This window comes from Trachinotus anak, unplaced genomic scaffold (assembly GCF_046630095.1).
Source record: "Trachinotus anak isolate AG129_WGS33_773 ecotype Australia unplaced genomic scaffold, CSIRO_AGI_Tana_v1 ptg000019l, whole genome shotgun sequence".
Taxonomy (NCBI): Eukaryota; Metazoa; Chordata; class Actinopteri; order Carangiformes; family Carangidae; genus Trachinotus; species Trachinotus anak.
The window spans coordinates 28,568,316-28,583,547 of record NW_027273870.1 but is presented as its reverse complement, the minus strand read 5'-3'; the positions used below and the strand labels follow the sequence as shown (position 1 = coordinate 28,583,547).

Here is a 15,232-nt window from a genome sequence, read left to right as displayed (position 1 = left end):
TCAGATAGGATTCAAACCAAGAAAGGGCTTTGCCCAAGATGCCCATGTTGGAGAGTACAGATAGCAAGATGCAGTGGTTCACTGTACTGAAGGCTGCTGACAGCTCCAGCAAGATAAAAACTGAGGACTGACAAGGCCGTTTCAGTGGAGTGGTCACTCTTAAAGCCTGACTGGTGTGGATTGAGGAGATTGTTATTGATAGAAATTCAGAGACCTGCTTAAAAACTGCCCTTTCTATCGCTTAGATAAGAATGGAAGTAGTGAGACAGGTTCTCCACATGAGCAAGTGAGGGTTTTTGAGCAGAGGAGTTACCTGAGCCAGTTTGAAAGTTATTATCTCCGCCTACTGTTTATTATATGTAACTTCAGCTTTTAACTTTATAGTCACAGACTGTAAAAACTCAAATATTATGCAATGCTACCTCAAGGTTGACACTTTGCAATACAATAATAAACAGCAGTCAGTGCTCCTGCTCTTAAAATGACTGATAAAGTTAACCCACCCCCCAGTTGACACCAATGGAAACAGTGGAGGGACGAGATGAGAGGAAAAATATTTTAAAAAATATATTTATTCTTTCATTTACTCTTGTGAGGCAGAGAGAAGGAGGAGATCATCATGCTGGATATATTCAGTCATCACTGTCACAACAAAACAAAGAGGTAACAAGAACAGAAAATCCAGACATGTCTTTGTAATGTCTAAAATGACTTGGAACCTGCAGCACAGAATAGACCGATGGAACAATTACAGAATATACTCCATGTGTTACACACAAACATATTTTACATTCAAGATTATGTTTGTATGTATGTATTTTAAAACCATAAAAAATACATAGAAAAATATCTTAGAATAAAAAATAGAAAATAGAAAATCTCCCTTTTATAAAAATATATTTAACAGACATTTGATTAAACTTAAACTGATATGTAAGATCAGTTTAAATTCCACATACGTTTACACTGATACATAAAATGTGTCATATAAAATCTACAGTATACTTGACAAATCCAGGTAATGGGCAGTGTTCCTTACTCAGGGCAAATAAGTAAAATAAAAAAGACTCCTCCTCCAGCCAACTCCCTCATCAGGACCAGGTAATATCAGGCACCTGCTGGCCTATGTTCATCCTCTTTCTGGTTCCTGTCCCTTGTTGTGCCTGGTGTCATTTGGATGCTGCTGAACTCTACATCCTGTTGTTGACCTGCCCACCTACAGAGACCTGTTAAAGTTCCCCTTCAGACATGTTTTAAACACTGTAAAAATCATCTGCTATGATTTAACATGGTTATCCCACATAAATAGTGAAAAAAAAATTAAAACTGGTCTGAAGCTCATCTACTCTGACTTCCTGATTGAGAAACCTGGTTCAGGCCTTGGTTAGAGGAGGAAACATCAGAGAGACTCAGCCTCATGTTGGAGCCTCAGTCAGACCCAGACTCAGATGAGGAGGCTGTTGAGAACAGAATCAGAGACTAGCAGACGGATTGGGACAGTTAGCGTAGTTAGCATCTTTTATTGGGTTATGCTGTTTGTGAGCTTGTAACTGGCAGTGGCTGACACAGTGATAGTGGTTGTGCTAATGCTAACTCTGGCTCTCTGTACTAACAAGGCTTTCAAGTTTATTTGGCCCCGCCCCCGTCCCAACAAGTCAACAGGATTGGTTCCCTATGAATCCCTGATTGTCTGAATGTGTGTTTATGAGACTCATAATCAGTCACGGTGTTGACTGATTATTTCTCAAATGATATGTTGGACATGTAAACAAGGTTTAACACTTGATTTTCATCAGAGGAGGTCTTTAATGCCCCATAACAGAGGTGGTTCACCAGCCGCTTTTTGTTCCCATGTCCCTGTTATCTCATCTCCTTGACTTTTCCAATAAAATATTGAATTGATTTCAAAAACACGTCTCTGCCTCCTCAGTAATGAGCCTGTGTGCTTTACATTTTTCAAGCCTCGCCAAATGCATTACTTTTGTTTCACTTTAAGTCCAGCTGTGCAGAAAGAAATGGATCCACCTCACAGAAGGTATCGATCAGAAGTCCACAAGCCCCATTTCCTTTTCTTAGCACCATGTCGATCAGCTCTCGTGCTTTGTCCGCCCTGGGTATTGCTGGGATTGACTCCAGTTCTCTGTTGTTGATGACGCGCTTTTGCAGAAGCACATCCTGCAGATCTTTCAGGACAGAAGTGGACACCCTGTCAATAAACTCTGTCCGGACAGAGAACAGCTTCTCCTCTTCCTCCCCCCTCCTTGGTAGATTTTCCCCACTTGGATCAAGATCTGGAACGTGGTAGAACATGCAGTCAGAACCAAGCAGGCTGATGCTGCATTTAGCCGCAATGCTGCACACAAATACGATCAACTTACTGATGGTGTTAAAGGTTCACCAGCTCTCAGCACTTTCAAATCTAAATTAATCCTTCTGTATTTTCACTCTAAGATCGTCCACATTGTCAAACTGTCTGTGTGTATTTCTGTTTGTCCCTCGAGGACGGAGTCAAGTATTTTGAATTGAATGAAAAGTATTAATGTTTCCCTCTTACTGACGGGGAACAACCTGGGAGTTTGTAGGTAATCTGAACACAGTGTTGCTCATCTCCTTCTCCTCCTCCAGCTGGTGCAGGGAGTGAGGCTGGTTCCTTGTTCTCACTCTTGTTTATACTCTTTTCCTTCGTCCTACGTTACTGTTTTGCACCAAACACCAGAACAAATTCCTTGTCTGTGAAAACCTACATGGCAATAAAACTGATTCTGATTGGCTGCAGGCTGGTTAGACAGGAGAGTGGAGGATGAAACTGAACCTGAACCGAGAACAAATGATTTAGTTTGATATAATACAAGAAAAATCATTAATCACATGTAGGGAAATTAAATCACTTTATGAAAGAAAATGCAGAGATTTGTTAAGACGTTGAGCACAATTTGGACTGGTGTGTCCGCATCAATATTAACTCTGAATCAATTAATCCTGCTAACACAATAAAAGCTCTGATGTTATTAATTACGTGAAGTGAGCAAGGTGCATATTCAGAGATGAAAGCAGGAATCAGACCTGCTGGGACTGACTGGTGTAGCTCACCTTCTTCTACTGGAGGCAGGGCTGGTTCACCGGTCGGGGGTTCGATTGACGGGGAAGTTGAGCTTGAGGCTGGTTTTAAACCTGAACCAGAAACAAATGACAAAACAGTGAAGTGTACAGTTTGATTTTCTGATCAATTAATTTTGGGGCAGGAAACTAAATAGCATATATGCATATTATCTATAACCTTTTGGAGGCACAGGTCCTGCACTCCGGTGAAAAACATGAGCAGTTAAATGCAGAACAAAAGATGAATGGTGTGAATTAAAGCAGTCATGAAGGTTCACATGTGTGAATGAATAATGGGTACCAGTTAGTTCAATGTAATACTCCCAGATGCTTCTCTTCTCTTGGTCTCGGACTATCACAGTCGCTCCCTCTTCGCTTGCTTTGATCAGAATCTCAAAAGTTGGGTGGTAATTTGGTCCATACTTGAAGTTAAATGGTGCACTCTGTAAATCAGTAAGAAAGTCTCATGGTTACTTCACCATATATTAAGCAAACATGTAAAGTTAAAGCTGTATTTTTTACACTGAAATAAATGGCTGTGTAATCTGAAACGTGTTGGTCACCTGAGTGAGTGGGTGAGTGAGTGAGTGAGTGAGTGATCATAATTCCACCAATGGTCAGCCGAATGCCATGTGACTGAGTTGTAGTCCCCATTGACCCTTGTTCTTTGGCACTAACACTTTACATTATATTATTATATTGATATGAACAGTATAATTGGTCATAGTGTTATTTTAATCTTGCTGTAACCATTTCAAATAAAAAGCCCCAAGTTGTATTTCACAGACTCACCGCAGGTTGTACTCTATAAGCCTCAGAACACTCCAGACTGTACGTTTGACCTCTAATAAGGTCACAGGTGGAAGGGGTCACAATGTACTCAGCTTCTTCCTGTTGTCCTTTCACCTTCAGGAGATTTACAACATTTTTATTAAACAGTGGTTTCATTATCCCGCGACAAGAGTAAATACAACAAAATAATTCAGTTTGAGCAAGAAAGTTTTCTTGATAGAAAAACACCATTTTATTATTTTATTTCACTTGTATAATAAGAAGAAAGTTTTCAGATATAAGAGGATAAACTTATATGTTGTTATAGTGAGAAAAGTTTCCCATTAAAGCTCCATCCAGTATTAAGGTAGAGGTCCATGTGTTTGTGGTTATAAAGCAGGTCTAGGTTCTATATTAATACTGTTGAAAGTATCAAAGCCTCAGTCCACAGAGAAATGCACACAGCCTGTATTCAGAAACTGAGCCTTAAAACCAGCCGTCAGGACTTCTAGAACTTTGTGATGTCACAACAAAGCAGCCCCGCCCACCTGGACCCACCATCCAAGCTTGCAGGATTTGTTTTTTTCTGAGTGTTTACCTGAAATCTGCTGAATTTTTATTAGATCAATCAGAAGAGAGGCTCAGATCCTCTCCTCTGATTGGCTGACTGACCTGTTGTTACTAGAGCTCCAGAGAGAAGCCTGAGAGAGGAGATGTAATATTACATTGAGATGGTTTTTGGTTCTTAAACCACAAATATATCTTCTGATGGAGATCAACACTTCAGATAAAACACAGAAGAAGTGTGAAATATGGAACCTTTCAATAAAGCAGGAACATTTTCTCAATTGATTTGATATGGTCTTATTACAGAATAACGAACCTTGATAACAAGTACAGAGGAAAGTGTCACTGACTGAAATCCAGAATTTTGATAAGTAATTGGAAAAGCTTTTACCTCCCGCACAGGGACGTTATCTGGCAGTAGAAACACGTAGAGTTTCCGGCTTTTCCTTGTGTACGTTGGTTGGTGAAACAGCAGAACTTGGCCAATTATTGGTTTCCCGATGTTTAGAAGCCTTTTGATGATTTCCCAAACCAGGCCAAAGGCAGAGAGGTGAGGGACGTCCACAACCACATGGGTCCGTGTTATTTCCTGCGGCTCAAGGATGTTCATTCCATCATCACTGATGTGGACAACTGACAGGCCTTCAGAGAACGGGTCTGTGAATACAAAGAGTCGTCAGCACCACTTCAAAGTCCTTTTAACTCCATTTAAACAAATTATTACACATTAAGGGTTTAAAAAAAGCACATAGTTACCAAGTTCTTTTTCACAGTGTGGGAAGTGCAGCTGAGAGACAGCATCCTCAGAACACTTGATGTTAAACAGTAGACCTGCAGGCGTCTTTCCAGATGAGAGGAGGAGATCCTCATCCCACTGGATGACCCTGTATGACAACTCCCCGTCCCGAGTCATAGTAAACCTCAGTTTAGTCAAATCACACTGGAACACACCTGGGCCTGGGATACTGAACCTGTGTGATAGAGAACTGTTCAAGGAATGTGACACGTTTTTGGCCCTTTTATCACCTACATACAGGTGACTGCAGCGCTCCGTGCTAACAATTCAGCAGGACCCACTTCATTCACTGATCCTTTAGTGATAAAAACATCAAACAAACAGACAAACCGACGAGCTCGCCCCCTTCACAGATTATCAGGGTGTGTGGAGGTGTGGTGAGGTTTCAGCTTTTCCATCCGTCTCTTTTGTTTATGCTTCACACAACTACTTCTGTGTTTGAGGACAAACCGTCCATCACAGTGTACTGGATTTCATATGCAGTCATCAACGCTGCATTAACCTGTCCACTCAGGTAATTAAAAACCAATTCATGCAGCAATTTCAGAGAGAACCATTAAAACAGATGAAACTATAGTTTGTTATTTTCTGGTCTAATTACCTGTAAGAGATGTTTCCACGTTCATTTAACACGTCAGGAATGAAACACGATGGGCCCTGGATTTCAGAAAAGCACAAAATTAGTTTTTAGAACACAACAACTTGTAGTTGTGGATTATGAAGCGATACATATTTAATTAAGTACGTTATATCAGGTCAGACAGGACATTTGAAAATACTGATGACAGGAATAAAACATGGTGCAACTAAAGCTGAAGTTGTGCTTCTCCTAAGATACAAATAACCGTCATCAAACCGATGCAGAGAGGGGCATTATGGGTAACCACAGGTCACGGAAGTTCACTTTCATTACAGACCCTCGTAAGAGGAGCTGACGCATGTTGAACACGTTGATTGGTTGATTTAGCCCCTATCAGGTGAGTGTGAAATGGAGATAAAGACATAAAAGCTACAGTACAACTGTAAAACAGAGGCTTGTCAACACATCTGAGCAAACCACACGTGTTCGTCCAGTTCAGCTTTAGTCTGAATCCAGACCAACAACAGCTGGGACGAAAAGCACACACAAAAAGAAAAGTTGCTTCTGGCTGCATGATGTATGGTGATGGTGATAACTGGTGATGTCGCTGCAACATTTCTAACTGCAATTTGTTTCCTTAAACAGAATCAGATTCAGGTTTATTGCCAAATAGAATGAATGATGCAAGATGCACTGTAATAAGAAGAAGAAAGATAAAGCAAAAGCAAATACTGCAAGTCAGATATCTTAAATAAAAACAGTTACAATAAAGATGTGAACAAATATTATAAACACCTAAAATATATAATAGGATTTCATTTCATTTAATACTTTAAGCTTTGATATTTTTCATTTAGTGGAGCAATGGTTTTTTATATGGTGTGTTATCTGCCTTGAAACTGTCCATCAACTCACCTTCATCCCATCGGTCTCGTCACCAGATGATTCAAGCTTTGCTGCTTTTAGAGCCGGTGGTGCTTTCAACGCTGTCACGAGAATTGACAAGAAATAATAGTTGGTGTTCAAAATATCCATGATGAAATAAGAAAATATTAAGTCTATTTTAATAGTACTGGTTACAGTGGAATAAGAACAAAGTCCACTAAAACTCCAACATATTTTTTTGGTAAGAATATTTTTTTCTTACCAAAGTTTACACCTGCAGCAATGGGTTCTTCCATAAGACCTTCCATCTAGAATTCAGAAAGGCACAAAATTATTATTATTATATATTATTATAACAGTTATTTGCTATGAATTGAATAAATGCAATAAATGCAATGCCTTCTCAGCATTGCAAATTGCAATGCTGAGAAGGCCTCACTGATTCTGGATTCACTGATGCCTGATGTGGTGAAGACTTGGAGAATAGTTTTGACACTTCCGACATGAAAAGTGACAGGAAATAAAAGTTAGAGTCACAAAAATACCATAATAAAATCAAAGACATTTAAAAAAAAACAAGTGGATTTTTAGATGTAATCATCTATTTTACTGTAAACACGAAGATTTCGGCCAATGAGAGAAAATCTCATGGCTTCACACACATGAACAGCAGCTGAGGAGCGTCCTCAGTTTAAGGATCACGACTGAAATCAACAAGACTGGATATAAAATTCTGGGAACACTTTAAAAAGGTGTTGGCTTTCCGACACCTTCCGTGTACTCTCACATTTCTGACGATCCAGTCACCAGTAACTAGCTACCAACCTCTCGACATGAAGGAACGGAACCTCGTGGGTGCCGCCCCTCTCTTGTTTCCTCCCACAAAGAGTGCACCTGACTTTGGTTTTGCTGTTCTTCCTCCCCTTCTTTTTTTTGGAATTAATAGGGGCTGGAATTGAAAAAGGCATACAATTAGTCTCAAAACATAACTTCTAATTATGTGCTGTGGAGTGAATAAAAACATTCAATGTCCGTACTTTTAAACTCTCCTCAGGCCGTTCTGGGGAATTCGCTATCCCTGTCATGAAAAGTGATGGGAAATAAAAGTTAGAGTCACAAAAATGACATTATGAAATAAAAAGACATTGAACAAAGGCATTTCTGAAAAACAACGTGGTCACGTCAGGCTTCACATAGACAAAGGTGAGGAGCTTCCTGAATCCTTAAAGGTTCAGTTCACCCAAATCTGTGTTACATACATGTTCTTCACTTACCTGCATAGTAACTGTAACATAGCTACATTAACTCTTTAGTTTGTTTTTATTTTGGTTCCATGTCACGTCACTAACTCTCCTGTCATTTCAGATCCTGCCTTCCCTCCCTGCCATACAATCTACTCATTTCCCTCACCTGGGTTTCCCCGCCCATCTCCTCCTCACCTGCAGTCCATTTGCTCATTAGTTCCTCAGTATATATACCAGTCCATTTTCATTTGTTCCCTGTCAGATTCGCTTGTGTTCTACGTTGCCAAGCTTTCCAGCATTTCCCAGTACTGCCTTCCTGCTCTGACCCTGTTTTGCCTTTCTTGGACTACGAATACCTACCTGCTCCTTGTCGGATTTGTTTGCCTGATTCTTATCTCCTGGTTTTGACTCTGCCTGTTTTCTTGGACAAGTAAACTGATCTTCCCTTGCTACTCGCCTGTCTCTTTGTCGTGCTTCCAGGTTCTCCTTTGTCGGCTACCGCAATGATAACTGTATGATGAATACGCTGCGTCACCCAGAAACCTAAAACAGCACATTAAAAGAAAGTTAACATGACAGGCAATAACATACTGTACATACATGTGTGGGCTGAGCAGATATTAACCTGTCAGACAAAAACCAGCAGCAAAATTGGTGCACATTCAAACTGTAGATAGTGTTGTACTGTATTGTTGTTGCTTTGACATGAACAAACAATCACCACCAGTTTTCAGTCTTTGTGCTAAGCTAAGCTAAGCTAAGCTAAGCTAACCATCTCCTGAAGGTAGTTTCCTATTAATTGTACAGACATGAAAGTGGTATTGAGCTTCTTATCTAACTTCTCATCCAACTCTCTTGTCTTCATCAACATCATTTTAATGTAAAACTACTTTACCTGAGGCTCAGTTTATTTTAATGGGCACGTTTACAGCATGAAGAGTGTGATCTTACAGGCTGTATGAGGATCCAGGTTCATCAGTGGGGCGTGAATCAGTCCATGCAGAGTTAGGACTGTCAGGTGGAGACTCTGGTTCCATCTCTTCAATACAAGAACCGCAACTCAGTCTTGATGACACGTCTTCCGACTCATCATCTGACGGTTCATGAGGAGGAGCTCTGTAATTACAGAATGAATTAGTTACAGTACATTAACAGTTGCTGACGGGACAGAGACAGGCTAAGTGTTTCCCCTTGTTTTCAGTCTTTGTGCTTCCAACTTCTCATCCAACATCCAACGTGTTCATCAACACAAAGGTTACACAGTCTACCTCAGTTTATTTTAATGGGCACGTTTACAGCATGAACAGTGTGATCTTACTGTGCTTTTGAGGATCCAGGTTGATCAGTGGGGTGTGAATCAGTCCGTCCAGCTGTCGCAGAGATAGGTCTGTCAGGTGGAGACTCTGGTTGCTCCTCCACTCTAAGCTCTGAGAAACGCATTTCCAGTTCTGATTCCAGCTGCTTCCACTCATCATCTGACGGTTCATGAGGAGGAGCTCTGTAATTACAGAATGAATTAGTTACAGTACATTTACAGTTGCTGACGGGACAGAGACAGGCTAAGTGTTTCCCCTTGTTTTCAGTCTTTGTGCTAAGCTAAGCTAACCATCTCCTGAAGGTAGTTTCCTATTAATAGAGACATGAAAGTGGCATTGAGCTTCTCATCTCACTTCTCATCAACACAAAGCTCACACAATCTGCCTGAGATCATTTTAATGTAATGCACTAAACATCTGATTTGCAATAATCGTATTGATGCCACGTTCCATCTGAAGGTGAAGACCTTCGTTCCCTCCACCGAGGACGTTATGTTCTCGCCTGCGTCTGTTTCTTTGTGTGTTTGTCAGCAGGGTTACACAAAAACTACAGCACCAGTTTGTGTCAGACTTGGTGGAGGGATGTGGTATGGTCCGGGGAGGAACCCACTACATTTTGGTGAGGATCCCGTTAAAGGGGCAGATCTGGGAACGGTTCTCACTTTGCCTGGGGCTCAGTTAGTTTGAGCTTTCAGCGTGAAGAGTGTGAGCTTACGGTCTGTCTGAGGATCCAGGTCCATCGCTGGGGTGTGAATATTCATGAGACAATGAATCAGGCCTTGAGTCAGATGCTGAGTCAGATGATCCAGACACAGATCTGTTGGGTGGAGACGCTGGCTGCTCCTCCTCCTTCCTTCCACACTCACTCATCTTCTGGCTTCTGGTCTGGGGAGTTGATTAGAAACACTCAAATGAAAAAACACATGATTATACAAAGCAAGACAATGATAATGAAGTAATAACAGCACTATAATAACATTTGTCCTGCCTCTGCCTTCATGACTTCTTTGTCCTAAACTCTGAACTGGTTCCTTCACCGCTTTTTTATTTCATTGTTCTCCCCATTTTCAAATTAGCTCTCAGGCACCATGATGATCCACTGTGACAAACTGTCAGTCTGATAAATGTTCATATTCTCCATCTGAGCCTTGTAACCTAGCGGGAAGCCTCGGCACTGGATCACACGGACCGGGCTGGGTTCGGGTGGTGAAGGCTGGGAGCAGGGGAGAGACACCTTCACTGACGGGAAGCAGCCCGCGTTTCAGGGGAAAGCCTCAGAATTTAATGACATAACAGAGTTTTCAGGGCGGTGACAGTCAATATACTTCCCAAAACTGAGGAAGTATTCCTCCTCTCTCCCTCTCCTGTCCTCTTACCTTAGTTTACTGACTCAAATCGACACCTCACATCTAAAAAACATCACCTGAAACAACTTTAGGATTCATTATGAACATTATTCTGATCTTACCTCCTCACAGCTCATGGTCCGCTTCTTCTTTCACTTTTCATCATCGAACTCCTCCCTCCTCCTCCTCCCTCCTCCTCCCTCCTCCCTTCAGCAGAGGCTGTTGCTTGGCAACAGTCACAGCCTTGAACTCGCCCGAGCATCTTTTTATTTCAGTGTCAGTGGATTTTTATTTGTCCGCCTAATGTGAGCTTCAATATGGGACTCGAGTTATTTTGTGGGATCATTTATTTTAGCTTATGTTTGTTGCCAAACACAGAATTCCTGTTTGCTCTGAACCACTTGAAGCTGTGGCAGCTGAATGACTTTGACACTGAAGAAAACTCTGAGTTATGAGGAGCATTTGTGTTTATGGACGTTTATTCGGAGACGTAAATCGCACTGAATCGAAAATGATGTGAAGACTTTCTGTGGTGATTTATGATTCCGACTCTCGACACCAGGTGAGGAAACTGGGCAGCAGGTTGTAACCTGCCTGCGCCATGATAACTGCCTCCAGACTGTGGCGCACCTGAGCGCACCTGCCCCAGCCCCGTGTCTCAGTTTGAAGGCTGTAGATTATATTCCGATGTATTATGAAGGCAAGTGTGGAATTTGTTTTCTAATAATTTGCTTTTAATCAAACATCAATATTCCATGTTTTATCTCCCTCCTCATCCACTGTGTTCAGTAGCAGTGCACCTGTCAGAGCTGATCAGCTGATTTGGTTTAAACAGACGTAACTGCAGGGCTGGAGGTAGTTTTAGATTCTTGCCGGTGCTTTGTGGAAAAATCAAACGTCCCAATACAATAAATCAAACGCATCGATCCCCTCGGCAACCGCTGTGTTTCGGAAGTGGACGCGCATGCGCAGTCACGCACACGCGGCTCGTTGCAGCTGCTGGAGCTGAACCAGACAACATGAAGCACAGCTGATTATTCTGCTGCTGGTGTTATTTGGGACATTTTGCAATGAACGGAATGACAGTAAACGTAGAGCTGCGGGTCTGGAAGGCTCATAGGAGACCACCGGGGGGGGGGCAGGGGGGGGGGGGTCTGACTTCGGGCTCCAGCAGGCAGCCGCTCCCCCTGCTCCTGCTGCTGCGAACCGACACTGAACCTGTTAGTGTCGCAGTCCCGGACCGGACCCGACCGGACCGGCTCACTTCCAGCCCTGGTACTTCTACCCTCAATACTTCATGTGCCAGTGAATTAAACAGTGATTCCGGTTGTGATGTGGTTGATTTCAGCAGTAGGTGATGCTGCCATTTAAAAACTGACTCTGGCCCCTGAACAGGGGCGGATCTAGAAAAATATTTATGGGGTGGCGAGAGGGGGGCAAGAATTTTTGAGGGGTGGCAACATATGGCAGACGTATATATACTGAATTTAATAGATAAAAGTATGGTAATACTACTGTAAGTGGGGCATTATCACAGGAAAGGCATTAAAGTAAGACACAGGTGATGAGTGGCAGATGTGTGAGTGGGGAAGCAGCGTTGCAGCATTTGTACAAGAAGAAACTATCCAAAGAAAAACGTACCCATGAGGACTGAGCTGTACTAAGGTGAGCAGAAATACACTGTGGAAATAAATGGTTCACGGCACTCAAACGAGGTACTGCACATCGCTTTTATTGTTTACTCAGAACAGCCATTCTCCCCATCTGTCCCTCAGTAGCTTTCACAATTTTTTGACAGATGAGGTGTTTACTGATAAAGTAACGAGAAATATGGTACACTATATACAACATTCACAGCAGTTAAGGGACATTTCATGCATGTAAATATGAGCTGCTGTATCAACAAATTACACAAAGGGCTCAGATCCATCCATCCAAATCCATTTTGCCCCCAGTCTGAAAAAATACAAAAACATTTTGTGAGTAGGTTCATGCAGCCCGTTTCTGGACAGTTTTATACTGTATATACAAAAGAAGAGGCATTAAAAACAACACTAACAACAACACTAACAACAACAACAACAACAACAACACTGCTTCATGTTCAGCAGGATTTACACCATTTACATCAGTGTCACATTTTAAACTTTTTTTTCTCACACTTTAGGTTTTATTAAAGAAAAAATGTAAAGTGCAGATTCTGTTGAAGATCATTTGAACAGCTTTGTAAAGGCTCACCAGTAAACATAACATGAAGTTGTCTACGCCTATAACAGCTGAATGCGGCGACTTCCATGTTGCTCAGAAAAACGCTTCACAAATTTATCTAGATCTAATGCTTTTGTGCGTTTTGATTCAGTGCTGAGTACAGCCAAACTCGATAGTCTCTTTTCTGTCACAGTAGACCGCAAATATGTCTTTATGAGCCTGAGAGATGAAAAACCTGGTTCCCAGGATGCACCGCTCCCAGGTGAGACGACCACTACTCCAGAGCTAACGTCAGACCTAGCTAACATGTTAGCATCCATTCATTCATGTACAGTCAGCGAAATAACGTTCTTCAACCTGATTTTTATCATCTCAAAACCAGCATCGCATCTATGCTAGCACTGTGCTTTCATTATAACTTCACTTCTTGACAGACAGTTGATCCGTTTTTACCTCTTTCCTCCCGTGTCTCCTTTCCTCGCGACTCCTGGCTCCTTCGCTTCGCGCCACTCAGTTTTCAACACAACGCCGCTCTGGCGTCATCTCGTGCTGCATTCACTGCAGTCGGACATTGAAGATTCGCGCTCGTAATCGGCCATAACATTTCTTTTAATTCGTTGCTGCCCACTGGGGTGGCAGCTGGGGTGGCGAGGCTTTCTTTTAGGGTGGCATTTGCCACCCTATGCCACCCCGGGAGATCCGCCCATGCCCCTGAAGCCTCCCTCTTCCTTCTTGAAGAGTATTAACCGTGTGGGTAGATACGCCGGGAACACTCTGGAGGCGGGAAACAGAGAAACACTGAAAGTGAAAGTCAGAAGTGAGTCCTGCCTCCATTTCTCCCACAAGAGCTGAAGGAGGAAGCAGGACGTCTGCAGGGTGAGTGTTAATATCAGGTCTAAAATAATGATTCTTCTCATTATTGATTCATCTGCTGATTTTTCTCTTTAGTCTGTTACACTGTGTTTTAGAAAATAACCAACAGATATAAAGTCTCAGAGCTGAAGGCAACATCTTCACATGTAGTTTCCTGTTTGACTTCCTTGTTTTCTGCCGCTGAATGTAACGTGATGTTTACCTGAAGTTGTTGGAGTTAAACACAGTCAGAGTTTGTCTTTATGATGAACAGAAAATACACACGGTCTAAATTATGTAGAATAAATAAGAAGCTGCTTAACTTTAGAGGTGGAGAACTGACTGGGTTCATTAAACTGTGTGTGTGTGTGTGTGTGTGTGTGTGTGTGTGTGTTACAGGTTTAGCTCTCACCACAACATGAGTGGTTTGAAGGAGCAGGACAGAGCTGAGTCTCCAGGATCCAGCCGTCTGTCTATGAAGAGAGACTGGTCCAAATATGTCCCTCCATTCTTCAGTAATAAACCTGGACACTCAGACACAAAGTAAGAGACAGTTTCTACTGTAAACTGAGCTGAAGCTGGTTCAGTGTTGAAATGTATTGAACATTAGTAGTAGTAGATGTCCTGGGTGGATCTTTACTGAGGTTCTGTGGCCAGAATTTCTCCAGAATTTATTTTAAAGGGGCTATTTGTAAGTTTTCTCTGCTGCCAGAGCAGTTTTCTTGCCAGGAGCAGGTGGTGGCGATTGTCGCTTGACAAGAGCTTCAGCCATCGCTGTCTTTATAACACAAGAAGTTACCATACGTCCTCCGAGCAGCTGCTTCTCCGGGGCAGACTGGAGGTCACAGTGAGTCGCTGTCGGAAATGGACGAGTAGCTTGGGCTAGCTGGTTAGCATGCTAGATTCTGAGGAAGGAAAAACACGATAGAGACAAGAGTTAATATTGATGTTTCATGCTGAACTCACAACGTTTCTCAGGGCTCCAGACTAACTTTTTTTCACCACCTTCCCGACAAAAAACAATTTTAACCGTCCCAAAATCTTTTTGTTATTATCATACACAAAACAGACAGAGATTCTTGCTTTTTAGTTAGAGGAGATAAATAGATGCCTGTTTCTGCTCCTGAGAACCCATATTAGTGGCTGTATTTCATTATATGTGAATAAAATAAGGCCCCAGGCTTTTGACTGACTGGCCCAACAAAATCCATCAGGAGACACCATCATGTACAGCCTGGGTCACACTTTGTAGAACTATACATGAAATCTCTTTTCACTTTCCTCTGTATAAGGTAGCAGCTATAGAGAGGGAGAGATTAAAGTTCAGACTGCACAGTACAGCAGTAAACACAACACCAGACATATTTCATTTTACTAGTTTTTCTTCTTTTGCTGGATCTTTCTGTAATAAAATTCTGTAGAATTCTGGTCACACAGACGCTGAGGACTTTGTGTATTAGAATTTCTGATGAAACAAGAGCAGAGCACAAATCTGTACATTATCCTGCTAAATAAACTCTAGATTCCTGTTGTCTGCCTGCTGCTTGTTGTGTAAAACTGGACTCACT

The 15,232-nt window shown here is 41.9% G+C and overlaps 2 protein-coding genes and 1 long non-coding RNA gene across 14 annotated transcripts in view; 1 reads left to right on the top strand and 2 right to left on the bottom strand.

Moving 5' to 3' along the window:
* LOC139636912 (uncharacterized) overlaps nt 1-15,232 on the top strand; it is a 123,538-nt gene that overhangs the window by 22,455 nt on the left and 85,851 nt on the right. The window contains exons 1-2 of one of the 11 annotated variants that reach the window (XM_071505338.1): nt 13,548-13,688; nt 14,064-14,207. The exons of the other annotated variants lie outside the window; for them this stretch is intronic. Of the exons in view, the coding sequence (XP_071361439.1) occupies nt 14,083-14,207 (125 nt within the window). The 5' untranslated portion in view covers nt 13,548-13,688; nt 14,064-14,082. Of the gene's footprint in view, nt 1-13,547; nt 13,689-14,063; nt 14,208-15,232 lie in introns of those variants that run through there. 11 annotated transcript variants of the gene reach the window in all.
* On the bottom strand, nt 232-10,760 carry LOC139636917 (caspase recruitment domain-containing protein 8-like). 2 transcript variants are annotated; one of them, XM_071505348.1, is made up of 16 exons: nt 10,727-10,760; nt 9,974-10,143; nt 9,261-9,440; nt 8,894-9,058; nt 7,736-8,485; nt 7,524-7,647; nt 7,138-7,193; nt 6,961-7,006; nt 6,729-6,799; nt 5,835-5,890; nt 5,194-5,408; nt 4,829-5,094; nt 3,892-4,005; nt 3,401-3,542; nt 3,091-3,171; nt 232-2,291 (listed from the first exon to the last, which is right to left on the bottom strand). In XM_071505348.1, the coding sequence occupies exons 5-16, from the start codon at nt 7,781-7,783 to the stop codon at nt 1,987-1,989; spliced, it is 1,524 nt and encodes a 507-aa protein (XP_071361449.1). In that variant the 5' UTR covers nt 7,784-8,485; nt 8,894-9,058; nt 9,261-9,440; nt 9,974-10,143; nt 10,727-10,760; the 3' UTR covers nt 232-1,986. The 2 variants fall into 2 exon arrangements, with proteins under 2 accessions (XP_071361449.1, XP_071361450.1); XM_071505349.1 differs by having other exon boundaries at nt 232-2,183.
* LOC139636919 (uncharacterized) lies at nt 12,321-13,525 on the bottom strand. The gene is made up of 2 exons (XR_011694486.1): nt 13,266-13,525; nt 12,321-12,560 (listed from the first exon to the last, which is right to left on the bottom strand). It is a non-coding gene; the product is annotated as an uncharacterized lncRNA (long non-coding RNA).

Excerpts from the sequence above, each read along its gene's own strand:
- LOC139636917 (XM_071505348.1), bottom strand. The coding sequence starts at position 7,783 with ATGACAGGGATAGCGAATTCCCCAGAACGGCCTGAGGAGAGTTTAAAA. Across the intron at positions 5,409-5,834 it reads CGTGGAAACATCTCTTACAG|GTTCAGTATCCCAGGCCCAG; the intron begins GTAATTAGACCA and ends TCTATCACACAG. Across the intron at positions 2,292-3,090 it reads CCTGCCTCCAGTAGAAGAAG|ATCTTGATCCAAGTGGGGAA; the intron begins GTGAGCTACACC and ends ACCACGTTCCAG.